At 42.1% G+C, this 27958-nt stretch overlaps 2 protein-coding genes across 3 annotated transcripts in view; one reads left to right on the top strand and one right to left on the bottom strand.

Annotated features, from left to right (window-relative positions):
• The window catches only part of FANCM (FA complementation group M), a 545047-nt gene that overhangs the window by 77173 nt on the left and 439916 nt on the right, over positions 1–27958 (top strand). The window lies entirely within an intron of this gene.
• MIS18BP1 (MIS18 binding protein 1) lies at positions 164–27573 on the bottom strand. Of its 2 annotated transcripts, XM_056345049.1 has the most exons (16): positions 26969–27573; positions 23923–24048; positions 22207–22712; positions 20406–20482; positions 18309–18439; positions 13741–13828; positions 13173–13333; positions 11821–11987; positions 10759–10867; positions 8349–9177; positions 7266–7438; positions 4653–4795; positions 2336–2499; positions 1606–1690; positions 910–967; positions 164–700 (listed from the first exon to the last, which is right to left on the bottom strand). In XM_056345049.1, the coding sequence occupies exons 1-16, from the start codon at positions 27495–27497 to the stop codon at positions 603–605; spliced, it is 3444 nt and encodes a 1147-aa protein (XP_056201024.1). In that variant the 5' UTR covers positions 27498–27573; the 3' UTR covers positions 164–602. The 2 variants fall into 2 exon arrangements, with proteins under 2 accessions (XP_056201024.1, XP_056201022.1); XM_056345047.1 differs by having other exon boundaries at positions 164–967.

The raw sequence follows: 27958 nt of genomic DNA, 5'->3' as shown, positions 1-27958 counted from the left end.
GGCAGGGAGCAGCGGGCCCCAGGCTCCCGGCACCCACCCACCCACCACACGCACCCATCTAACACCGAAAGAGGACCGAAACCTGCAGGCCGGGCCAGCAAGACAAACGGGGCTGCCGGGCGGCTTGTGAACGCTGCTTCCCCCCCCCAGAGTCCCATCCATCTGAGAGGACAAGGCCTTTTTATTACATTAAGAAAATGTAAAAATTCAAACTCTCAGTAAACTAAAAAGCAATTCCAAATTATTACACTGAACCATTACAAACCTGCTGTACAGCCATAGTACAAAAAGGTGTTTTAACTTAAAATGAACCACTGCTCACCCGCGACAGGTACCTGGGTACAATTCTCACTCCCCCAGGAGAAATGGGGGGGCAGAAAGGAGGCACCTGAGCGTGAAATCACCATTGTGTACACACACACAGTGGCACACGCTGCTGAAGGAGCTGCAAGGTGAGCATGGTGTTAAAATCAGTACAACCACCACACATTAAGTTTTCCCAAACATATTTTCATAGGAATACCATCTCAGAAGGGCAGCCAGACCCCTCTGGCTCCACCTGAGAGGCACATTAAGCGTTGAACTAATAAAACCCACAGAGTTCATTGAACAAAAAAATAGGAATCATCCTCTTTTTCAGCTGATGACTCTGCTGCCTCAGCCTCAAAGAGCTTCCCTACCAGCAAGGTCTCTTTTGCTTCTGCAATAAAAAAACAAACAGGATTGTTAGTGTGTGTGCCCAAGCTTGAAAAGCAGTTACAGCAAGTCCAACAAGTAAAGATGCTTATGAGAAAACGGATGGAAGAAAAGCTGTTAAACACACAGGGTGGGGACACCCAACAAGCCAGCACGGATGGGAAAGTAAGTGAAGGAGCCTGAAATGAAGGAGGAGAAACAAGAAGTACTTACCTTTCTCAAAACTGAACTTGGTTCTGCGTGAAGCCGGTGTGCCAAGCACACCCCTGGCCTGAGAAAGGACAAAAAGGCTCCGTTCCAACAGCTGCCCCAGCACCAGCCCAGGGTGCTGAAACAGCTAGGCGGGACTGGCACCGGCTCAGTACTGCACCCAAATTAAGCTGCCCTATCGCTATGCTACATTTTCACTAAAAATTTAAACTGTTTAACCACCACAAATGCTTTCACTAAACTAGAGGCACCAGCCATTCTTCTGCTGCCGGGATCTCAGCTTTTCATGAAAAAGCCAGAAGAATTACAAAACCCAGGATACTGAATAAACAAATAAATGCATAAATTCAGGGACTGATACAAGGTGAGAATTAGTTTCCTTGCCCATTGTACAGAAGAATATAACAGAAACAATGTACCTAAATATCACAGAATTCAAAAGCAGTTACAAATCCTGAAAAAAAAGCAACATACTTAATACTGACAATAACTGCTCTTTTCTAACAAAAAGAACTTTTCTCCCAGAGAAGTAGATACAAACCCCAGCAGTCTGGGAGGAAGTGGGGGGGGTGGTGTTCCTGCTTTCCATCCTGAATATACACACCAGTCTGTGATCCTGGGATTCTTCTCCCTGCTCCTTTGCAAAACTTTGCGTCATTAAGGTGTAACTAGGCAACGTATAAAGGAAATCAGCATTACCGATGACTTCTTTATTTTGTCCCAGGTGCCTCTTCTGCCCCATGTGTTCTTCTGCATTCTGAACACGTGCCTGTCATAATCCTTCCTGCAGATGTAATCAAGCAAGTTAGTGTCACCAGCATGCTGCCTACAGACCCCACTGGATACAGTTGAAGGCACTGTACATACAGCTCTAATTCAGAAAGAAAACTAGCACAGCCGTTAAAAACAGTTCTTGGTCAATTAAATGTAACAGCAGCTTTGGGAGTACAACACCAGATCACATGCTAGAACTCTTAATGCAAGCATCAGACAAAGCTTCATCATCTTCCCAGATGAAGTTCATTTCTTCTCCGTTAGATAAAACACCACTTACTCTGCAAGTTTCAAGATGATTCCAGCTTCAGTAAAGCCTGAAGCAATCGCATTACCAGGTTAAGACTCAAAACGAGCAGAGAAACCTCTACTGAAGCCAAGTCGCTACCTTCTCTGGGAGCAAAAGGACATGCGATTGGTATTGGTTTTGTCGCCCACAGTTAGCCGAGCTGTTCAAACAGCACGCACTGTCCAAGGAAAGAGCTTTTACTACACAAATCCCTCGAGGGCTGCAGGATTTACTACGCATGCTCTAGGTCGAGAAGTGAACTGGTGTCCCAGTTGCAAGAGTGATCTTCCTCAGAAGACAAAACACAATCTTGGCAACAATGAGAAAGGAAACGGTTAGCAGAGGGACAGCAGTAAGAGTTTGTACCTGTTGATGGGTGCCAGCATACCAGGGCTGATATGCTCACACTGAGGGGTTTTCACCATAGGTAAGAGAGCTGAGGAAGGTGTTACCGGGTTGTCTGTAAGCTCAAAGTCATCATCATCATCATCGTCATCATCATCATCTTGGCTTCCCTGGAACATTGGCAACTACAAAGCCATATCAGAGCAGTCAATGACCTGTCTCCTTCTTAACAAAAGTCTGCTGAAAAGGCTTCTTGTGGATCTGTCTCAGAGCAGCAACAGGACACAGCCTCTTTATAGCTCTGTGAGCCTTGACTGTGTCCCTCTTCCCCAGAGGAGTCTCAGACTCTCTAGCCTCTCCTCAACAGGCAGTCGCTCCATCCCCTTGCTCACTTCAGCTGCTTTTTTTGACTCCACTATGTCCCTCTTGAGATGCAGAAACCAGCCATGTGCACCATACACAGAACTCAGGCATGCGAGGACTCAACATCGCAACCAAATGATGCCTCAGTCTTGCTCTTAATACTCCTCCTGCTGATGCCCAGCATTTTGCTGGCCCTTTTTGGCTGCTACTACACAGTCAAAGAATAACCTCTCATGAAAATTAAAAGCTCAAAGCTGACCATTACTAGTCAGGAGGAGGATTTCAGGATTACTTGGTGAACTTCTGGTCCTTCCAGTTTGAAGAGAGAGGAGAACTGGAAGGATTCAAAGAGGAGCACAACAGATGATCAAAAGCAGAGGATAGCTATAACTGGCATCAGGGGTGAACAGGGACCAGGACAGTTGTTTGCTGTCTCCTCCCCAGGAGGAGAGGAGGACAAATAAAAGATCATTGCTTCTTCACACAGCAAACAATTCAGCTCTGGAACTTAGCACGAAAAATTGCAGATGGGAAGAGTCTGCATGGGGTCAAGGAGGGGCTGGGCTTGTTCATGGAAGGGGAGCTCACTCATGACTCCTAAATACAGAGAATTTCTCTCTGGAGGTACACAGTATACCTCTCCCCATATACTGCAGAAGGAGGTTTGTTTCTTTTGTACCACACAAACTAGGCCAAATGAGTTTGGAAAAAAAAGAGGGGGAAGAAAAAAAGAGAAAAAGAAAAAAAGAAAAAAATGGAACCCTTTTGAACCACTGGCTGAAATTGTATTCTACCAAAAAAAGAAGTGTCCTGGAGAATCCCTCTGCAAAAACACAGTGTCTTGGACATGGATGCATCTGTTCCTCCATAGCCAATTCGCTTACACTAGTCGCAGGGCTCTCTCCACAGCACATGGCAGTTTATAGAAAGCAATGAAATTCACACTGCTTAAATTTCAGCTTTCCGACAAGCAATGGCCTTACTCTACTTATGGATGGTGCCAGAATAAGAAATGCACTGTTGCTAAAAAGAAAACTCACAGAAGAACACGTGTCAAAAGCCATGCAGGTGCTGTTGGGAGTCCCCGCTGGAACTGAGGCACTAGTTTTAACAGGCAGAGCTAGCTTGGTCAGGTAACAGGAAAAAGATGCATTACGAAATATACTTCAAAAATTCTCTAGAATGGAAAAAATAAGACTAATTAAAAAAATCATTCTCTTGACAAATGAGTGGCTTTCTGTTTACAAATGAAAACAGAGTTAACTAACATCTGGAATGCATAACTGCGCTTCGCCACAGCGAAGCGGAGGTTTGCTGCAGGTACGGTAATCCCTCCAGCTCTGGTGCTGCACCTGCTGGGTGTGGGGGTCTCTGGGGGCTGCACGTGGAGCAGGCCGGGAGGGCACTCCCGATTTGGCTGCTGAAAACAAGCCTGACCAAGAAAAGGGGGCAGCTCTTCCACCCGAATAGGCAGCAGATGGGGGGAGTACATAAACAACAGGCAAGGGCAAGAGGGTAAGAGAACTCCCAAAGAGAAACCGACCCACAGACAGCATTGAGAGAAGTGGTTTTAACTGTGAGATGTGTGAGAGGAAAGAAAGAAAAACCTGTCAAATATCAGCACGACCTCAGAAAGCACCTGGTTCCATGGCATGGGGATCCAACGGTCATCCCCAGGACAGACATCACTGCACAACCAATGCTTCACAGCATCCAAACTTCACAGAAAGCACACCCCTACCACAGACTGCTTTTGCACATCCATTTAGCAGCAACGCTTGCCTGAAGAAGTCATGTTCCACACGTTCTCACTGCTGGCATTCCAAGTATTGCAACAACAAATCAAGGAAATAAGCCTCTGCCCCCAAATCCACAAGATTTTATTGGTGGAACTGAACCAGCAAACATGTAACACACCCTTGGAAAAACCAACCAGAGAAGCATACACATACACACACTGTTTTCCCAGATTTACCTTGACTCTTCTGTTCTGAAAGGGTGTCGCAGTGAAAATATCATCATGGTTGTCCTTTGGCAAACGGTCCAGGAAATCTCGCATCTGCTGCTTTCTTCGAAAGGTCCCCTCTTTGGCAGTTATCATAACCGGCTCTTTCTTACCTACATGAATCACAATATTAATAGTTCTAAGACATAAGTTATGTAGCATGGTTTTAAAATTCTCCAACTACAACCAAAGCTAGTGAGAGTCCAGTTTGTCCTTTGTGGAAACATCTTATAGCTTTGTGATCCTTTGAGTTCTTACACAATTTATGCTTTAAATAAAGTTTTCTCTACTACATCTTAATTGGAACCTTACTCTACAACCTTATGTAGCCATTGCAAGTGTCACACATCAGCTATTTTATTACAATTTTAACAGAATTATCCATGCACCTGCATTTCAGAGACAAAAGACACTGAGATTTATCGCCCATGCCAAGAGGCATCAAGTGCTCAGACAAAGGCTCTGCTGCACAGAGACCAATCCAGCGTTCTTGACATGAGGTTTATGGAATGCTCATCTGAGACTTTAGCGTATACAGTCGTCTCCTTACAAACCTTCATCCAATTACCGCACCTAAACAACAAGCCATTAAACCTACTTGAAGGAAAGAAAAGACATTGTCACATCCACTGGCGTATGTATTCCTATCCTCTGTTTTCCGTTACAAGTTACTTTCTGGTCAAATTTAGGAGAACACCTTTCCAGTATCCCCATCTTCAAACAAAAACTAAGATAACTGCTTACACAGGCAGTCAAGTGAAGAAGAAAATTAATCTACAATCCACAGATTTTCAGAAGAATAAAGTATTTTTGTCTCTGTGCTAAGATTCGTTGTTAACAGGATGCACTTACTTTCTGTGAGAAAGCCAAAGAACAGCTCCTAACTGCCAAGAAATATCCTTGCTTAGTATTATGCAGGATTGCATTTAGTCCTTCACTTTGCTACAGTCATTTTAGATTTTGTTAGAATTCATAGAATCACAGAACTGTCTGGGTGGAAAGAGACCTTAAAGACCACCCAGTCCCACCCCCTCCTGCCATGGGACACCACCACCACCACCCTCCCCCCCGCCCAGGCTGCTCCCAGCCCCGTCCAGCCTGGCCTTGAGCACTGCCAGGGATGGGGCACCCACAGCTGCTCTGGGCAGCCTGGGCCAGTGCCTCGCTGCCCTCAGTCAGGAATTTCTTCCTAATATCTAATTTAATTCTACCCACTATTCTAGATCTATTCAAAAGGCCCAAGTAACTCCGAGAGCTCCCAGATATTGCTTTCCTCAGAGCAAAAAACCTTAAAACCACTGTGGCAGACTGACGCTTTACAAATGCTCACTAAACAAAACAACTGCGTCTTCTACTAAGCTGCAGTCTGAAAGTGTCAAACACCACGGTGAAACAGGAAAAATTCTCTGTAGGAAGTCAGCAGTGCAGAAATGAACAGCAACATTAGAAAAAAACTTCCATAACCACAGGAGTGCACAGGATTTTGATGCCGTAACAGAAGTCAAAATAAGACTGTTTCTCTCTATGCTCCAAAATGCTCGAGAACACAATACCACCCCTATCCCATTCGATTCATTAAAAAACTAACACCCAGTAGATTCTCACACAAATTCTGTAACTGCAACACTCATTTCAAAGAAACATTCAAGTAAGAAAGTGCATTGTCCTGCACTTGAACCCTCAGTCTGCTGCTTTTTCAAGTCTGCACAAAATAAGTTTCCCCAACTCCAAGGGCAGGGAAGCCTACTGAGATCATCTGGTCTGGTCTTTGTTGCAGAGGTTACAGAAGTGGAACCAAGCACTCCCGTGTGAAGTCCAGTAACTCCGAGTAACCTGGGTCATTTCATTTGGACAGAAAAAAATCATTTTAATGCTTTCAGTATATGGAGACTGATGCACAGCTTTAACCACTGAGAAACATCACCTGGGTAACACTTAAAGCCTCAGCTTCCAATGACGGCATCATTAACAAGTCCTCAGCTCTGTGACGGCATCTCTTTGTCAGCTACAGGAGTTGCTATCAAATGGCTTTCCTTACCTAAACACTTATTAAGCCATTGTAACTTTCTCTGTGTTAAGTAACTGGACTGAGCATCTTGCACTTTTTACTTCAGAGCATATTTGTTCTCTGCACACATGAACTACTGACTTCAGAGCTGGACAGAAAACAGCAACAGGCATGTCAGTGCCAGACACCAGAGAACGTAACTCTGCTGTTCTTACTCTACATTGCCTTTACTGCATCTATGTACCCCAAATCCTTTTTGGATAGACAGCTCTGGATTATCTACTAGGCCCCCCAAGAGTCTCTTAAGATATAAATAGCAATTTTCCCTTAGGTGGCAAGGCCAGTTTAAGTCTTCCCATCATGCCAAAAACTAGAAAACTAAATATACTATTTTGCTTCTTGTTACTTCAGTTGTTAGCGACATCCTCCAAGGTCTGCAACAAACCATTAACTATAGAAGATGATGTTCTTCACTATCAGATCTTGATGTGTTTATGTCTGTACCTCTCAATATAAAACAGACTGAATTTAAAATTTAAAAGACAACAAAATACCCAGAAACAAGATATCACTACCTTTCTCTTCTGATTTTCCTGAAGCGGTGGTGGTCTTGGCATGCTTTTTGGAAACTTTCTCCTGTTGCTCTTCTATGTACTTTTGATGGCATTCTTCAGCAGAGCGAGACCCCACCGCCATGGCTACGTCCACCCAGAAGCCCTTCTTGTGCTTGGGAAATGAAGCGACGGCCCTGCAAAGGGGAACAAAGTCACAGCCTTCGCCACTCACAATAATCCACGCAGCACTGCCAAGTAAAATACCCAGAGACCAACTGCCCTTCCTCGAAAGGCCACTGTGCATCGTATGTAGAGAGACTTGTCTCTGGTGTCTTTTCCAGATTCATTAAGATGTGCAAATCTATTTGAACAGTTTAAGCCAGACTTTACAAGACAGATTTCTTTCTTATTTGCAGCAGACCCCACTGAGACACGAGCGCACACCTTTTCTGGTTTCTAATCTGAAAGAAAAAAATTCTCCAAACATGGTCATTTTATTTCTTAATGTATGTATAAAACACTGCCCAGTAATTTAAGTAATTGGATGACGTATTTAAGTGCAATAATGTTTAACTAATAATCTCCCCTTTACAAAACTTAAATACATAAGCATGTCACATTTACCATTTTATTCCATGAGGAGATAGAATATGCTTCCTCTGACTTACTGTCTAAATCATAAATATGAATACTTTTATTTTATTATATACCTACTCTTGTTTTTTAAATTTTACTAATGGGAATGTTTATCACTTAACAAGATTAAATATGTGTTTTTGAAAAACAGGTAGAAGAGTAGATCTGCAAAATTTTGCCTACTATTTGTGTTCCTCTGATTTTACACTGATAACAGGCTGCTATAGGTTCATGCATCTGCAGTTATTTTAGAAAATACTCAGTTGTCTCCTTTATGTCACTGTTTTCCAGTTTGTTAAGAAAATTTCTTTTTTAAGAGGGAATTAAAATGTAAAGTTCTAGATTTAAAATAACGTGAAAGAGATTGAATCTGAAAAATCCAAATCCAGACCATTCGAACCCTCCACATATTATGCCTCCCAGTGTCCCAGGGAAACTTTGCCCCATGAAGAGAGGGAAACCACTTGCCTGTACAGCTTCTGTAACTCCTTTTCAGACCAACCATCAGTTGCCCTTGGAAAAAGTTCTTGGGATTTCTGCACCTCTTCCCTCTTGGATTTTCTTGACTTTGCTGCTGAAGTCTTGGCAGTATTAGAAACTTGACATCTTGAGGTTTTATCAGATACTTTTGAATTCTTTTGTTTTATGTGAAATTCCTCCTTGCTGCTTTCGGGCTCAAATTCAGAGAAATACTTTGGAGGGTTGGTTTTCCTTTTTGTTCTCATTGCCTTACTAGGCATGAGGGAAGCATCAGACTCACCAGAAGATGTTTTTCGTTCAAGGAAATCGGAACCACCAGTGGATTGGGGTGTACTTTGCCTTACTGTCCTTTGTTCACACAACACCTTGTTTGCATCATCCTGTGACCTTTCACAGTTAGAGGAAGATTTAGAATTTTGAGTCTCTTTATTAAGAGGAGGTTTAGTTTTCCTTTTGATAGACAGTGGGATATCTTCACTGCATTCCTCTTCATCATCTCTAATTGACAATTCTTTTGTTAAATGCCTATCTTGAAGTTGTTTGGCTGAGTACTTCTCAGCCTGCTGACACACAGTCAATTCTCCATACTGTGCTTCTCTCTTTTCCTTTGTCCTTTCTGGGCTTCTGCTTTTACAATTAGGTTTTAGTACTTTGGTGCTTAAGGGAGTCAACCTAACAATAAGCTCTCCTTCACATGCTGCACTACTGACTGCATGATCACTTTCTTCATCATCTGAAAACAAGTGCCTCCTGGCCTCCTTACATCCAGTGGACCTGGTTTCTCTTTTGGAACTTACTCCTTTTTCATTGTTTTTCCCTGAAAGACATGATGTCACTATAATATTGCACATTGTAACGTAAATTACTGTGTTCTCAGACAAGCAAAGACTAGCCTGCTGCAGGATGCAATGCAGCCCACTGTCATTAAGATATGTGAACTTATATCTGTTCTATAGTCTGTAGGAAGAGACAAGCAGCACCTCCAGCATTCAGCTCCCCATGTTGTGCAGAAGCCTCTCCCCACATTAACAGAACAGTAGAGTTCTTCAGGACAAGGAGATATTCTGTTGAATGGTCATGTTGGAATATAAAATTAAATTAAAACACTGCTTCCCTCCAAAACACAGCAAAGCGTCACTTGGGAGCGATATTGGTGAACCTAGGAAACACTACATCAAGCTCTGTGCTGCCCCTCCCTTCCTCATTTAAGAGGCATGTAGCACAGGTAATCTGCAACCCATTTCAAAAGATCTACCTGATTGATACTATAAACTAACTTCTGCTTTTAAGGGATGCCCGTAACTTTACCAAACATGACTGAGTAAAACCAGCACCTAGTGAAGCTTCCCGAGATTGCTACAGCTCCTTTCCCATATATGCATCTCAGAAGGATTAAGTCAAGGCCTTCTGCCTTCACACACTCCTATGTATTTGGAATTAAATTCTTCAGGAGCAAGAGGCTACATGATGCAGACGTGTCCCAGCAGGCAGGCCATTCCTCTGCAGAGAAGCAGAGGAAATCCATTTACACACAACTCTTACAAAGAACACAGCATGAAACCAGTTACAGGCATCGAATTCGTTCTGAGCAACAGTCCACCTGCTCGGAGGGAGCACAGCCAGCAGTGGGGCAGACTCCTCGTGTACGGGAGACATCCTGTTGCTGCCCAGTTCACTTGCATGGCAGACTGCCTCCAGACAACCAAAAGAATTATCAAGGCTACAGTAGGGAACGTGAAAGTATTAAGCAGGCAGAGAATAATATAGTAAACAGGAAATGTTGCTAAAATGCTATGACTGAAACTGAGCAAACACCAATGTCCCCAAAGCTTTACTTGTGCTGTGAATAGCTTTTCTGCAGGAAACACTATGGTCGCTTTAGAAGAGAAACTTCTGCTTTTATTTTATATTGGTTTTTAGCATTCTGTTATTTCCCAAATTTTATTAAAAATAAAGGTTTTAAAACACTTAATATTTTTTTTCCTAAATAGGCATTTATTTTAATTCATCCAGCTTAAAAAGTAAAGCCAGACCAACAGTTCACTGCACTGGTGAACTCTGCTTCTCTTCAGGCTCTCTCAAGTCGCATGCAATAGCTATGTTGAGACATCCAAAGTACAGGAACAGGAACAACAACAACAACAACATCATAATCCTTTCATTTCAGTTTCCAGAAAGAACTCTGCATGTTCCTATTATGTACATAAAAGTGAGTTACAAACACAGTTTTATATTCGGAGCTGTAAAACTGGACATTAATGCTACTCTGATAATTCTTCATAGAAGCAGCAATTGACCATTAAGATTTAAATAACTTATTTGAATGAACAGGACATCACCATGCTGCTCCAGCACTCAACTCAATTTCACGGGTTTAAATAAATTTATTTATTTTTACCTTTACTTTGGCTTTTTGCGGTTTTTTCTGCTGTCTTCATTACTTCCTTCCTTTTATTTGTTTTAGAGAAGGAAATGGACTTTTCCGAGGATTTTCCATTAGCAAACACCTGCAAAATAAAACAATTTAATCTAAACATCAGCAGAAGATTACATATCAAGTCTACTGACGCCAGCTCTGAAAGCCAAATATTTACAGGGTTGGTAGATACAAAAATCACCTACGCTGACCAGTATCTACTAAATACTATTTGATAAACACAGGTGTTTATACAAATGCATGCAAGCAAAGCAACTTAACTAGGCTCCCTTCAAATTTAGATGTTGTAAAACGCAAATTAAAATCTTGAGACCTAGAACAGCTTGAGTTGGTGGTAAACTGGACATACACCTTCACTGCTGCAGATGGTGACTAGTGTTAGTACTCCCCCCATTCCATAAGGCTGACTAACTGTGGACAGACTAAAAAATAAATAAATAAATGCTCACAGCTACCACAGAGAAAGCTGCTTCAATTTGCCCATTATATTATCAGAGCTGCTTAAAGTGTCATAATAAGAACAGCAAAACTGGGGTGACCTTGACAGATCAGGACACAATAAATGAGGAAGTATCTGGTCCTACTGAATGGGAAACCCTACACAGGAAGGAAAGAATCCAGAACAGAACAGATTAACAGAAAACCTTACCTGCAGCGCTGACATCCCTTGTGTGACTGCCCTGCAGCAGGGACTTCGTTACAGTATTACAGCACGTTTTACCTGGGAACCTCTGTGACCCAAACCAGTACCTGTGTGCACCTTCCCATTTGATATATTTATCTTTAAAAATACCACCTATTTTTCCACAAGTAATTCCCCATTATCCCCATTTTACATGCATCAACTAGCTAGTAATACAGAGATTAAGACTGCTGGTTCTGTTTTAACATGTTTTTATGATGTTTTCAAGATTTCCTGCCTCTTCGGGTACTTAGAAGAGGTGGACTCTTTCTATTAGACACCTAGCAAACTTTGCTATAATTTAAAACACATTTAAGTAACAGTATGCAAAGGGATCTTACCATGCTCAAATAATCTGTTCCACCTTCTTCTATAGTAACATTTAGGTTCCGATCAACAAATGCACGTTGCCCACACCAGAAACTAAATGGTCGTTTAATAAGGCGGCCACTACGAGTGTGAAGTCCATTTGAGTAATTCGATATAGAACTGTGCTTTGGTGTTGCATCTACAAGAAAAACCACAAGAAATATAACTTTGTCCCAAATACTGTACAGAAAATTCAGTTTTGTAGACTTCACAAGCATAAGAGCAAGCCAGCTCATTTGCACCGACTACATGGAAAATATAAAACTCGCTACAATGTCATATTGTTCTTTTTAAAGGCTCAGGTTAGAAATAAACATACCTTAGCATGACTGAAGTAATAATCTTTACAAATTATAAAATTCACTGTTGTGAAATTATATTTTTACTTTGTTTAGAATGTTATAAATACTGTGGAAGTCATATAGGGAAGTAACATGATAAAGAAAAGTTGTCAGACAGAACAAACCTTAACTATAATGAGGGAAAACAATAAAACAGCTTTTAGATTGTTAGCAAGAAAACCTGATTACAGTATTAACAAATATTAAAGTTTGGCCAAAGCCCCTATTGGAACCTAGGACAAGATAGTAAAAATAAGTCAAAGTTAAAACCAAAAGCTATTATGGTCCGTAATAAAGCTAGGATTGCATTACAAGGCAAAGAAAAGCCAGGACCGACAGGTTATGACTTTACCCCCACTTCCTTTAGGAACAAAGCCAATCGAATGAATTTTTGCACCATCCATCCCCAATTGTTATCACTCTGTGCCTCAACTGTAGCAAAAATATTAAGATGCCATAAAATAAACCCACTCAAGGACTTGACGCGAGTTAGAACTAACCCAGCTAAAGAAGGGGTGGGCATTGCAGGGCAACAGTCCCAAGGATGGAACCTTGATAGAGGTACTAAATCCCACAGGTGTCCCAGGAGGACTAAGAGAAAACGTTACGCAAAATGACAGATGGAAAAAAAAATATGTCATCTGATGTCAGAATAAACAGCTCACGAGTCACTGCCTTCAGGTTCTACAGAATAAAATAGACTCCTGCTTCTTTCCCAGGGTTAACCCTCAGAACAGCCCCTAAGCATTTGCTGTAGCTCTTGTACATCAGCACACCAGAAATAAAGAAACAAGTCAACAATCTTGGTCATTGCAGTCTAAGTGAACACAAACAAAAAACTTCACCCAACTAGTTTGTTACCTCTTCCATACAGCCTAATTTACAAGATACAAACCAGACATATTACATAGCTGTTTTCCCCAGCAAAAACTATCAAAAAAACCCTAACTTTTTTCCAAAGAAAAGTATTATTAAATGCTCACCAGTGTTTTCATCATTCCTTGATAATACTTCATAGGTGGTCTTTCCAGTTTCAGGTTTCTCTGCATCTCTTGCTGAGCCTTCTGCATTTTTCAACACATCAGTCCCGTCTGAGTAACTCTCTTCATTTTCATCCTTACTAGTATTTTGTTTTCCTTCTTTCCTAATGGAGTTTGAGAAAAGAAATAATAAACATCTAAAAGACTTGTCCTTTAACAACACATTAACTTACATACACTTGAAGTCTTCTCATATCAGCAAAAGCCCAATTGCGTAGGGCAGCTGTACTCACACAGACACTAAATTATTTAGCAAGCCAATAAAACAGTGAAGCCCTTGGCTTCTGTTTGCTCTAAGGCTACGTAAATAGGTGGAACAAAACCAAACCAGTATAGTAAAAAGAGGTAGAGGGATATCCCTCCAAAGCAGTGACCAGTATTTGCCTGGAACAGTCTTCATGCACACATCTACAGTCTTCTATACTCCTCTAGTATAGTATTCTTAAAAAGCAAAACCTCAATAAATACTTAAAAGAACACTGCAACGAAACAATCTCCAAGGAATTACCACCTTCTTTCCTCAAGAAACTCTTCAACATATTTCTTCCAGTTTTTGGAAAACCCGTATGTAAATCTTCTGATGAAACGGTAGGGAAATCCTGTTTGAAACAAAAGCAGCATTAACAATAGCTGAGCAATACTTGTAAATAAAAAAGGATAGAAATAATATCCAGTACAATCATGGTTTTGGAAGTACCTCAGAAGCTCGCAACATCTTTAAATGCTAGAGAGACAGGTTTCCCCAGTTTAAGAGAACAGTGTACTTCATAGAAAAGTCAACCAAGGGGTCATTAATTACAGGCGTCATCTGGAAACAGCATGCTGGCTTTCTCGGAATAGGAGGACAAGGATTCCCAATTCATCTAGCTGGACTGGCACATGGTGTCTCTGCAGAGTACCAGCTATCCTTCAGAAAGCCTGAAGTTTTCAGGCTCCGGTTAGGTCTAAGCTGTTCAGGACTTGCCAGATCAAAGGAACTCCACTTAGAAAAAAAACCATTATTGTGCTTTGATAAGCTGTTTGATGAAGAGCATACAGACTGCTTATGAGACAAAGAACATCAGGATCAGATGTGGTCAAAGTATCTAGCAATGATGTTACAACCTGGAAAGTTCTTCATGGTATACAGATAAAATAGAATTATTCTAGTGTTGTCTCTGAAACTGGAAAACAACCCTAAAAGCAAATATTGATGCAAAAGTATAATGTAATCCTTTGCTGCGACACAGAAGGAAAAAAGCATCACTTGAGCTCCAGCCTTTCTGAGCAAAAGGCTACACACACTCATGGATACTATCACGTAGCCATCTTGATAAGATGAAAGCTGTGCAGGTGCAGGAGCACAACACCACGAGCCACTGCTTGCCTGCTCACATGTAAAATACCAGCTGCATTGTCTCTGATAATGAGATCACTACTCATGAACTACTACAACTACCCAAAGAAGGGGTCTACAAAATGTGATTAGAAAACAAGCTTAAGTAGTAGGCTATTTATCTGAAATTATCTGAGATCTGGGAACCAGTATCTTTACTGGAAAGCCTTTAAGAAGGACATGAGTCAAAAGAAAAAAAAATAATAATCACATCCACAAACTTAATCTTGGGAGCTGAAAGGCCATTAATACCAGCCTGCACCAACAGAGTTCCAATAACTGAGCTCCTGCAGGATAATGGGAAATGAGAAAGAAAAAAAAATAATCTTTCATTGATTTAGTGTACAACAAATGGTCCATCTAGTCCCAACCAGGAAAAGGATACTAACAGCAGAGACCAAAGTAGAATATAGAAACAAGGTGAGTATACAGGAATATTCCCTCCAAGCAATCTCCCAACCTGCAACTGAACTCAAGACTGATTTCTATGTATTAAAAAACCCCAAAGGAATTGGTCTTCCAGAAGATGGCTCAGTTTCCAACAGAACTTGTGTAGAACTTCAGCATCTACAAGATCCTGTGCAGGGATTTCCACAAATGAGATGCATGCTGCATGAAAAACTTTATTTCCCCTCTACTAGGATTTTTTTATTTCCTTCTGTAATTGCAATAGACTGCACACAACTAATCTTTATTTACCACCTCCCTTCCCTTTGTTATTTCATTAACCTCTCCAACACCACCTTCGCCAGTTTCCTGTTTTGCAGGCCAAAAAGCCTTAGCTTAGCTTGTCCTTTGCCCTGTGAAAACCTTTTCATAACTTTAAACACATCATTCTGCTCCGCATATTTCCTACTTGTTGCGTATTCTTTTTGAGAGCAAGTTGTTGGGGCTTCTGCAGGGAGGGGAAAGGAAAGATGTGGAGTTGTACTCAGTGTTCAAGACGTTTATGTATCAGGTTTTACAGCTGATGGCAGTCTTTTGTTGTTGTTGTTGCTCCATTCATTTTCAACGTCCAAGCTGTTTAACTGGTAGTGAGCATTAAGCTCTTAGCAGAACCATCTATCAAAACCCCCAAACCTTGTTCCTCAGTTCTTACAGTGAACTGAGGGTCTTACAATGATAGATCATCATATACCATCATATGGGGGTTGGACTAGATGATCTTTAAAGGTCCCTCCCAAACCAAACTATGAAACCATTGTGCGATATATTTAACAATACGCTTTCCCCTACCACTGCAGGCGTTTTACATTTATCAAGACTGAACGTCACCATTTCAACACCCATTCTGAAGTTCTGATGACAAGCTTTGTGGCCAGCACTCACCCCTACCATCTGGAGCAACTTAGCAACGTCAGATTGCAGCTGCTGCTTCCCAGCTCACGTTCCTTTCTGCGAACTTATGAATCCACTCAACAGTCCACAGCAGCATGGGATTCTTTTTATTCCTTTCGTGTTCTATTGTTATGTAAACCCACAGAACCTTCTCCTCCTTGTCGCATAGCTGCTTTGCGTCCTTACAAATCTTCGTCTTTCTAAAAGCCCAAAGTATACAGGCCCCATCAAGAAAGTCTTACACCATTGCAAGGCATTTCATCTACAGCAGCACTGTAGATGCCTTCTCCCATACCTTACTATCTGTACACCTACCAATCCCACTTGTTATTACAGTTTCTATTAGTTTACCTCATATGAATGCAAACACCACATTTGTTAATTTCAAGGGACTCAGGAAAACAACTTTATTAAAAAAAAAAACCAAACCAAACCAAAAAACCACCAAAACCCCGCACTCAAACCACTTTTCATCAACCATCTTTCAGGCCACAGGCATCAAGACAGGTTTGTTGTGAGATCTCACGTGCTAGTTATTTCATCCTTCAGCTCCTTTAAAGTGCTTTAGGAGTAGCACTTCATTACAGCACACAGGTTCATTCTCTACATGGACCAGATAAAATATTTCATGACCATCAGGAAAGGCTCTAGGCAAAGCCCAGCAACTGCCCTGGGCTGGAATGGAGGGAGCACCACAAGACATTGCTGCAGCACTCCTGCTGGGGGGCTGCTAGGACATCGGCCACAGAAAACCCCTTTCCAGGGACAGAGCCTGCAGCTAAAACAGCCTGTACTGTCCTTTGCAGTCTCATCAACACTGACCAGTGGATGGGTTTGGTAGCACACACAGAGTACTGGACCACTAATAACCACTTTTGATAATGAGGCAGAAGTGTCCAGCCTGTGCTCTTACTACAGTTACAGTGCTTTGAAGAATCACTTGGAGTAATGGTACACAGTCAAATATTTTGCACAGGCAAGTAGTTCTTTACTGGTGCAGCTTTCTTCACAAACCAATGATGCCACTGCTGACAGCCCCAGATGTCCCTGGCTGCCAGTACCACTGGTTTAGGTAAATACTCAGGCCAGACTTCAGATGTGGCATTCCTTCTCCTCTCTACCTACATTAGCCTGTCTTTTTGTTTCATATATTAATATTGAATCTGTTCAGGGTATTTCCAAGCTATTTTCTACACCAACCTTACAACAGGGTTTTTTTTGTGTGCCAGGGGATATGCTAGGAGGTGAGGGGGAAGCTGAGAAGGAAGGACTTTTTGCTGTAAGTGCAAAGGTCAGAGGAACTGACCTAGCACAGTCCATTAATTCTTAGGAAACCTCCATAGTACTTTTGAGCCACTCTGCTCAGAAGTCTCCTGTTGTCAATCTTCCTTCTCAGAATATGAAAATACAAATAGAAGTAAGTATTTAGCAAAGGAACTAAACCCACAAAATTCAAGTCAGAGAGCAGCCAAATCAGGCATTTATCAGAATGCACCTCAGTACTGTAAACGAGAAGAAAAAAATGAAAGCCACAGACACATCTTTGGATGCCTTGTGCTAAGCCTGAAAAAGCAAAGAGTGCATATATGCTCCTTGAAAACAAGCATGAGCATGTGCACAAGGCATGTCTGTATTAAGGCAAGCATTTATTCCATCTATGCCACAGACAATTTTACACTCCTAGATCTGTCTGCAAACACTAACACAGCAGCTCATTTACTAGTGAATATGACAGAGGACACAGGTGAAGCAAGAAAAAAATAGAATAAAGCCTAGCCTAACTTTAACTTTGTGTGTAAATTAAATTTCCTTTAAAATTCCACATGCTTCAAAACAATCTGAAACAGGAAGTTTTGCTGGATTTGGTAAAATGTATCACATAGACCCTAAAGATGGATCAGTTTACTAAATTCTAAAGCACTGATACCATAACTCAACCGTCTCTAAACAGAAATTCCACATAGCATTGCAAAACTAGTTACTAATTACTGAATAGCAAGTCAGATAGAATGTGAACACCAGAGTAATTTCAATAGTGTATAAACAATTCCTATTTAAATGCAAAAACATCGACCAAAATGACAAAGCAAATCTTAGAAAAAAAATCAGTTTCTTTAAAAGAATATACCCATTAGTTGACTCCATGCTCTGAAAGCCCTCTCTCTAACTGCAGCACTCTAAAAATGCCAGCTACAATTAGCACAAGATAGTATTTAGAAATCTGATGCTGGAGTCATTTTCCAGCATGTGCTGAATACCCACCAAGCCCAATTAGCAGAGTAATCAAAAACATGATTGAACCTACTGCTGAAGCAAATAAGTCTAAAGCCCTCCTCCGTTTGCAATGTTACATTGAATCATCTTACCTTTTTTTTTCATTGAAGTTGAATCTATATTTCCCTCTAGTAAGTAGACACGGCCAGATGATGTTTTAACTTGGTTGCTTGCTATGCGTTCTGTAATTGCATTACTATGCCAATACAGATCTTTCATACCTCTAAGAAAGGACAGGTAACATTAAGAACAGAAATAAAAAACTTGTTTCTATAAAAGAAGGAAATTAAAACTAGGATATTAATATTCCCTATGAGACTGGCAGTGTTACATATTTCATGAGCGATACAGACACTGGCAGGATGCACTAGGGTTTTTTTTCTTGGCTTGGAAGAGAACCATTTCTGGCCTTGCCTAATACTTGGACAGGAAACAAAGTTAGCATGTTAACCACTGCAAGTGTTAGTCACAGAACATTAGCTTGACATCAGGCTGCAGAAGCAAAATGGATTAAAGGACTCCATCCAGCTCATTACTGCCACAATACCATTATGCAAGTTACAAAGCTACCATTATACAGGTCAAATGTATATTTTCACCAGGATTATTGTATTTACTTCTGGCCTTCCTATTTAAAGACATGAACAGCTGAAAAAGGAGGCCTAATATGTGCAAAAATTAGAGTTTAAGAAATTATTAAGAGGCTTCTCCATGAGAAATAAAAAAAGAGACCCAAGCATTGAAGTAGAAAAATCTACCTTTTTGGTTGGTTATTTTTTGGGTTGTTTGGGTTTTTTTTAACTATACTTTTACAACAGTAACCCATAGATCAAACTGCAGAACAATATTAAAGACTGAAACCCAAGACAGTGAAGACACACAGCTTTTTAAAAAAAATAAATTAACAGATGTCAACTCAGAGAGCCTTTAAAGCAGATGAAATATATACCTTGCGTAAGCAACATGCATCAGATGCACACCAATGCATATGAAAAGAGAATGCGTTGCTAGTAGTGAAGGGTGCAAAGTGAGAGAATCAGACATTTTCAGAGCTGTGAGACATGTAGAATTCCTCTTACAAATCCTACCACCGGATAGTTAGCCTCCCTACCTCTCTCAGTAAGCATACTGAATTACTTCCTTTCACAGGGCTACAGCTGTTGAGTGAGGTTCTGAGCTCTCAGTAAGTAAGTAACTGTGTTAGGTAGTTAGTAACTACAGAAAGAGCAGAATGATTTTGCAGAGGTATATTTTCACAATGTCTTCACACAACTTTACGGCAAGGCAAATCTCTCCTTTATTTGGACACTTATTTTCCTGATTTTAGAGCTATTTGAATAGGATCTGACCAAAAGCAACCAACAAACCCACAGTCAGTTTTTAGGTATATCAGCTGCTGCCATGGTTCACTGTATAGCTGTAGGAACAGAGCCATCACAAATTATATGGCAGGTACATACAGCTGATGGCAGTCCACACCAATTTTGACTTAAAGCAGCCACAAAATAGTTTTTGTGAAGTAGAAATTTGTAAGACCTCTACTCAGCACCAGTTGGAGGGATCTATTGGATAAACACATTTATCTTTATTCCTCTTAAACAGTTTGATTGACTCAGGACTGGACTTTGAAATAATTTTTTAACAAATAGTTTCCTGTATGTAGGCACTTTACCTCTTGCACACAGGAGTGAATTAATCTCTTCATTGATAAAGAAGTTTAAACTACAACATCACTTTGTACCTACCAAAGGCTAAAAATAAGTTCCACAAAGGTGCAGCTCCTATGGTCACCTAAGCCAGGACAACCACAGTTCCTTCTCCCCCACCATTCCTCAGCCTCCAGCCATGCAGTCCCTGACCCACTTGTGCACCAGCAGAGCCATTTTGCAGGCTCTGAAGCAAATGGATTCAGCACGCTTAGTCAGGAGATGGGTAACTGTTTATAGAAAACAGTAAGAGCTGTCAGCACTGTCACAAGGGTTTGGATGCAAGCAAGTGGCCAGATTCCCTGTGGCTGGGGCGTAAAGCAGTAGAAGTGTACAGAACTGCTCCCAACCAAGATATTCCAAGAATACAAGTCTCAAAACCACAGCTATTCAGCCTGGCAACGATGGTATAGCCTTTCTAGCTCAGATGCTGAAAGCCCACCACATTTTATACTGCATTTAGATGAGAAAACTTCGTCTTACTTCCGTCTTCCTTTAACATATATTGCGGTGTTACCATCCATCACTTCAATTCTCCAACAGGTCAGGGAGATGTTTTTCTGTAACAAAAACACCACAAAAACAACCAACCAAAACATCATTTTTAAATTAGGCTAAGCTACACAACTAAAGCATTAGCAAAATAGAAATTAACTCCTGTATAACCTGAGAAGGTATTTAGGCACCATCCTCCAGTCCACAAAAACTGAAAACAACTATTGTACAGATAAAAGTTGAAGCATAATCAAGATGAAGTCAAACACACAAGTGAAGACAGGAATTTAAATTACAGAAACTTTGAGTAATTTAATGTTGACTTTCAGAAGACAGTCATTGGCAGAGATCTCTAGCAAACCCAAAAAATTCCTCGCAAGAAATACCAACACTATGCCACACCTCTTACACTTAGTCATCTGTCATCCATTACTGTTGAGAAGACATAAAAATATAATTTTTGATGAATTTATAAATAAAATGAAAAAATAGTTGTATTTATTAGCTACATTATTGCTAAAATTTAGACAGTATTAAAATGTCTATAAATGGCTTGTCAGACTACTGACACACACACACAGAAAGCTGCAGTACCTTCATTTTGCATTAAACAGCCAGTCAGTTGCACTGGAGTTGCAGTTTGGAAAACTGTGTGAGAAACATGCTTTTTAGCTTTAAAAACAGGTTCTCAGAAAGCAATTTTTTTTAACATCTGAAGCTACCACCATTTCTCCTCATAACTTCAGCTAATAAACTCCAGATCTTTTCTTCAGTGATGTTAGCCTTCTGACCATCAGCCTTTACTTTGCTGAAGATCTTACCAATGATTTAACTTTGACATGGGCAGCCAGCACATAGCCAACGCTCAGATCTGTAGTGTCCAGTAACAACATCTCATTCAGCGTCTTTCACTCTGCTACAAACCTTCAGTATTAATGGATATCTGTTCCTTATCCAAACCAAAGCTCATCATAAAGGTGACTTTTTAATACAGGAAAACACAAACACACTTGACAACAATGAAGGAGAACAAAACAATTAACTTGCAGAGGACTGCAATCTCACAGATTTCTCCAGGGAACAAAGGAAAATCAGACCTTGGGAAGGTATGCTTCCATCCGTTTCCTAGGGTAATCACTGAGGCATGCAGCACACTTCAAAATACACTGATTTCCTTGAGAAATATTCAGAAGGTTGTAATTACTTCCAAGCATGTATTTAACTGAAAATAAGGTCTGCAGACTAGTCTCGTAGGAACAGATTCCTGTCCCATGTAACTCAGCTTAGATAACTCTGTAGGAAAGCCAAGACTTCCACCTCACCATCAACTGTGCAGATTCAGTTAACTTCAGAACCACCTCTAGCCTACAGCTAGGAAGGATCTCTCCTGCTTGGCTTGGTGCAGACAGCCAAGAGCTGACTGGCCAGTGATTTGTTTCATGTCCATCATACCAACACAGGGCAATTAACATATCAAAAAGATGATTAGGAGGCTCCTTCAGCTAGAAAACTCTTTCAGCCCATACTGCAGCTTGTGAAGACTAAACCAAAAGGCCATCTTTTATGCCAATAAACAGTAAAAACCCCCACCTGAACATGGTTACCTTGGAGTATGGGAAGAACGAAGTTCTTTTAATGGGAAAGCGTTACTAGTAAGATCTACCAAAATCATAACTTTATTGTCTTCTGAGTGTGCATTACTTTGACAAGGAAAAAGTAAAATCACAACTATGAGCTACAGGCAACCCACAGGAATATACCAACTGCCCTAAAATATAAGTTCTCTCACCTCTTTGTCTGCTTTGCAAGGAACTTGATTTGTATGAGGTTCATCCAAAGAGGCTTCACAGACTTCTTTCAGCTTTTGCTTCCTTGGAATGTGGACTTTGAGAGGAGAGTTCATATTACCTAAGCACTGTGAGAGCTTTTGAGAATTAGTCTCCAGCATCTTTCCTACTTCAGCAGCACCTTGCTTATTACTTGGCTGCAGCTCTCTTATGGCTTGATGGAGTTCAGTATGGTTTGCTTCTCCACTTCTGTGCTTTTTTCCTACCTCATACCCATTTTTAAAAGGGGCGGAGTATAAACATACAGAACTAGTCACTGTATTTTGAGATCTCTCTTCATCAGCATCCATTAATTCCACAAGGAAACTATCCCGATCATCCTCATCAGTGGCCACATTACTTGTAGGATCATTCCTGAGCTGCTCAGCACAAGCAGATTTTACTAAAGGCTCTTCCATAGTTGTGGAAGGAGGAATGTTCTGCTTGACTGCGTTGGAAGGTATTGGATCTGCCCATTAAAAAGATAAAAAGAATAACAAACAAATCAGTGATATTTGAGAACTAACCAAAAAATACATTCATCAAGCTAGCTCCATTTTTAATACAAGGAGGTTGTATCAATTAAGCACTAAACAACTGTGAAAGTTAAACTGCCTATTTAAATTGTCAACATTAACAGCAAGCCACTCAATTTGTTCAGACTACCTTTTCCTCACCACCAGACCAATACCTCTGCGGTTAAACATTTATCAATACACCACTTTCCCCCAAAACCAAACTAACACATAGCATATATATTAATAGTATATCTTTACCATTCTTCCTGTCTTTTCTTTAATTAATCCTCTTAGAGCAAAAAAACCCCTGTTTTCATAAAACCCAAAATGTCAACTATTTCCACCTTCCCAGACTTCAAGATCTGGACTTGCAGCTGTGCTGCTGCTATGCTGGGAGCTACAAGCATCTGGGTTTGAGTTTTCAGATAAATTAAGTTCAGTTTTGAAGTTGAACACTACTAAGACTTTGACGTGCATCACTTTCTTCCTCTGCATTTTCAAAACTCAGTTACAGGACAAAAGCATATACCAAATAGGAGTTTGGAGGTGCCTACAGATGGGGTGCATTTCGTAGTAGCATGGTCTAACAATACTATCCCCTTCTGGTAGTCAATCAAAAGCCATTTCTCAGTTTGTGATGCAATGATGCAAGGTTTGCTATTAAGTAACAATATGGAAAAAAAAACCCCACCACAATCAAATACATGAGAATTCCTCACAGAACCAAACGTTTTCTCTTTATGTACTAAAAGCTGGGGGTGGGTGGAAGGAAGAGGCAGCAAGTAAGAGGTTTAGGATTTTTCCACCAAGTTTCACATTCAAATGGCAAAGTGTTACACTTAGCCTCTAAAGAACTCTTAACCACATCAGGAACATGAAGGTAGATGGCTTTTGTCGTCAGAGGAGATAGTGCACTCAAACAGACTAATAATGTCAAGTTTCACGGTCAAAAGTCTATAGCCCTAAAACCTAAGCCACAGTTAAACCAAGTCTAATGCCATCTCCAGGTTTGAAAAGATAGATTTGCAGGTTTCTTCCTCCATTTTCCACAGTATGCAGTCTTTAAAGAAAGAATGATACTCTGCCAAAGCACACAAGAGACTGTAAGCAAGAACTGAAACCCTGAAGCCAAGGAAGCTTTTAAAGAGCTATACCAAGTACCTTTTCGCTGCTGCTGCAATTTGTATTTCATACGCAGGAAGAAATTCTGAGGGGTTTCCATTACAAGAGGGTCCGAGGGTAGTGCTTTCACAGTTTGGTTCTCAGGATTCTGAGTGCAAAGTAATTCTGGATAATAATAATAGAAAGAAATGTTTGAATTTGGGGAGGAAAAGCGTTTTCATGTGGGGGGCAGTGGAAAGAAGGTAATACTTCATAAGATACTAAACTGCACTATACAACAATATGTTTTCTTTTCTTTCCCCAAGATAGATGGGCAATATGACCTTTCCCTTTTCATCAGACAGCTGTTCTGTTGGCTCAGCTGCACGTGAGAAACACTCGCAGGTGTGCATATACACATCTGGATGTAACCCAACCCCCAGGGATCAACAGGAGTTTGGAGGTGCCTACAAATTGGGTGCGTTTCATAATAGTAAGGTCTAACAATACTATCCCCTTTTGATAGTCAATCAAAAGCCATTTATCAGTTTGTGATGTGATGATGCAAGAGCAAAAATATACCTTTTGGGAACCTGTTAAAAAGAAAGAAAACTTCAGAGAATCATAGGATGGTTTGGATCAGAAGGGACCTTTAAAAGCCATCTAGTCCAACACCCCTGCCGTAAGCAGGAACATCTTCAACTAGACCAGGTTGCACAGAGCCCCATCCAACCTGACCTTGAACATTTTCACCACCCTTGTGAAAAATTTCTTCCTTATATCTAGTCTATATCTACCCTCTTTTAGTTTAACACCATTACCCCTTGCCTATTGCTACAATCCCTGCTAAAACGTCCCTCCCCATCTTCCTTACAAACCTCCTTTAGGTACTGGCAGGTGCTGTCAGGTCTCCCCAGAGCCTTCTCCTCCAGGACAAACCACCCCAACTCTCTCTGCCTGTCTTCACCAGAGAGGTGTTCTATCTGATAATTTTCATGGTCTCCTCTGGACCTGCTCCAAGAGGTCCCTGTCTTTCCTGTGCTGAGGACCCCAGAGCTGGACACAGTACTGCAGGCAGGGTGTCACTAGAGGAGGAAGAATCACCCACCTCTCTCGACCTTCTGGTCACACTTTTTTTAAGAACTTCACGGCCCAGGATATGGTTGGCCTTCTGGGCAGTGAGTACACACTGCTGGCTCACATCCAGCTTTCCACCCACCAAGTCCTTCTCAGCAGGGCTGCTCAACCCCTTCATCCCCCAGCCTGTATTGATACTGACTCACATACAGGACCTTGCTCTTGGCCTTGTTAAACCTCATGACATTCACCCAGGCCCACTTTTCAAGCTTGTCCAGGTCTCTCTGGACGACATCCTGTCCCTCAGGTGTGTCAACTGCACCACTTAGCTTGGTGTTGTATGTAAAACTGCTGAGGGTGCACTGTCTGTCCCTGATAAGGATATTATACAGTACTTGTCCCAGTATGGACCCCTGATGGATACTGCTTGTCTGGATGGAGATCAGTGACATTACGTTGTCAACCACTACCCTCTGGATGCGACCATCCAGCCAATTCTATATCTACCAAGCAGTCCACCCATCAAATCCATATTTCTCCAATTTAGAGAAGGATCTTGTGGGGGACTGTATCAAAGGCCTTACAGAAGTCCAGATAGATGACACCCATAGCTCTTCCCTTGTCCACTGTTGTAGCCACTCCATCACAGGCCACTAGATTGGTCAGGCAGGACTTGCCCTTGGTGAAGTCATGCTGTGTGGCTGAAAGCAACCCCCATCCTCCATGTGCCTCAACATAGCTTCTAGGAGGATCTGTTCCTTGGTCTTCCCAGGCACAGAGGTGAGGCTGGCAGGTTGGTAGTTCCCAGGGTGCTCCTCTCTACCCTTTTCAAAAAGGGGTAACATGTTTTGCTTTCCCCAGCCACTACAATAATGGTTTAACCTTACTTTTATTCTATCCAACAGAAATAACAAGTGGTTTTATGTTGCAGCATGATGATTTAGGAAGACTTTTTTCATATTTAACCATAAGATTGAGGGCATGCCTCCCTCATAACAGCAAGTTCTGAGAACAACTCAGTAACTTTTCACCCCAGTGAAAACAGCATACTACCCATGGTACTGGCCAGATAAGACAGGCTGAGCAGTTATCCTAGCTTTCTGCAATTATGTGTTAAAATGAACACAGACAAACCAAGTAGGTCTTAACCCCCACCCAAAACTGTTTAAGTTTAGTACAGGAGATTCTTAAGTACTGTACTTGGAAGAAGAATACGTGTAGCGGTGAAGCATGACCCTTCTGATAAACAAACCAATATTTCAGTGGGTCTCCTGCTGCAGGCGATCATAGCATGAGAATAACAGGGCACCACTGCAGGACACCTTCCTCTTTAAAAATTTTTGTTACCTTTACAGATACACATGAACCAGGAGGAAGCCCATTCATACTCAACTGTAGCGGCTACAGTACCTTTACAGTAGGGGGCACGGCGCTTGCAAACTCGTATTAGGCCAACTACTCAGAAGATGCACTGGAAAAGTCACCAGAGTACCCAGTGAAATGCCCCAGAACGATTTCAAAATGCAAACAATTCTTCCATGAACCTTTCCCCTTTGTGTATTGACTGTAAAGAGTAGTTAAAGTAATTGTTTTGATTTTTTTTTTTTTTTTTACTTATTAAGTTTAATTCTCTGGTTTTCAAGATGTTGTAATGGATCAATCCTATCCACAAACACAACAGAGGGAGAAGTTACAAGTCAGACTGAGTAGAAGAGAGAGAGAAAATACCACGGAAGGAATTCTAAGGTAAAGAAAGGGGAAATCAAATACGCTACAGACGTTTTTGCATAAAAAAAAAAAAAAAAAAAAACAAAATAAAAAACCCACACCATCCAATTTTTTTTTTTTTTAAAAAAAATCTCAGTCACCTAGGGGAAAACCCGTCCTGGTACCAATGTTTTTTTACACCTACAAACACACATTGGTTGTTTTTTCTAGACCCTGGAAGAGTCACGAGCGAAATGCAGAAGTCATACCGAGCCAAAGGTTAAATATGAGGCAGGTGTCTCAGAGAAACAACCAAACTCACCAGTTTCTGGCCGCGCACGCCCACAGGGCACCTCGGCGGACCCCTGCGGGGCTGCCGGCACAGGCGCCCCACGCCCTGGCCTCGGCCTGGCGGGGCGCGGGGTGGGAGTCACGATCACGTCAGAGCTGCCGCCGCTCGCCGGGCCCTGCCTCCTCCACAGCGCCTGGGCCTTCATCCGCTGGAAGATTTTGGCCGGGGACTCGCAGGCAGGAGACTCGTACGCCCGTCGCTTCAGCTGCCGCTCCAGGTCAGAGCCGGGGTCGGTCCCGTAATCCGGCACCTCCTCGCCGCTGGGCGCCGGCCCTCCAGCGCTGCTCTTCTTCGTGACCTGCAGCAGGTCCTTCAGGGGGGTCAGCGTACCCACGGGGATACTGTCGAAGGGCACCGACCGGAACGGCGGCTTTCTCCAGGGACGGGCAGGGGTTCTCGGGGGACTTCGGGAAGCTGTTACGATCATCTCGTCGCGGAGTCCCGTTGGGAGCCCTACCCGGCAGCCCGCTCCGCTCCCCTCAGTGGGCCGCACTACCATACGTGCGCGGCTGCACTACCATAGGTACGGCCGGGCCGCAGCGCAACCCGCCTTAGCTGTTAGAGAATTTGAACGCATCCGCTGCGCCCTGATTGGCCTGTCCATCACTGCCTGCCTGGGCGGGCAGCAGGAACCGGCGGGGGGTGTGGGGGGGTGTTAATGGCGCCCGCCGTGAGCTGCGGAAGGACATTTATAGGGAGTTGGCAGCGCGGTCTTCTGGTGCAACCCCCCTGGCGGCGGCAGCGGTGGTGCGGCCCGTCCCGCCCCGCGGCCGTGGGCGGCTGGGAGGGCGAGCGGAAGCGCCTCTGTGGAGGTGGCGGGAGCCTAACGGCTGCTTGGTGCAGCTTTCCCCGCGTTGAGGGGCGTGAGCTTGGAGCCGGGGGCTCTGGTGAATGTCCCTGAACCCCTGAGGCGGCATCTGGTCAGCCTGGCTGCTAGCAGCAACGTGTGAACGCTGAAGG

Source organism: Falco biarmicus, chromosome 7, assembly GCF_023638135.1.
Source record: "Falco biarmicus isolate bFalBia1 chromosome 7, bFalBia1.pri, whole genome shotgun sequence".
Classification (NCBI taxonomy): Eukaryota; Metazoa; Chordata; class Aves; order Falconiformes; family Falconidae; genus Falco; species Falco biarmicus.
Note: the sequence above shows the minus strand (reverse complement) of the source record. Positions and strands in the feature narration are given on the sequence as shown.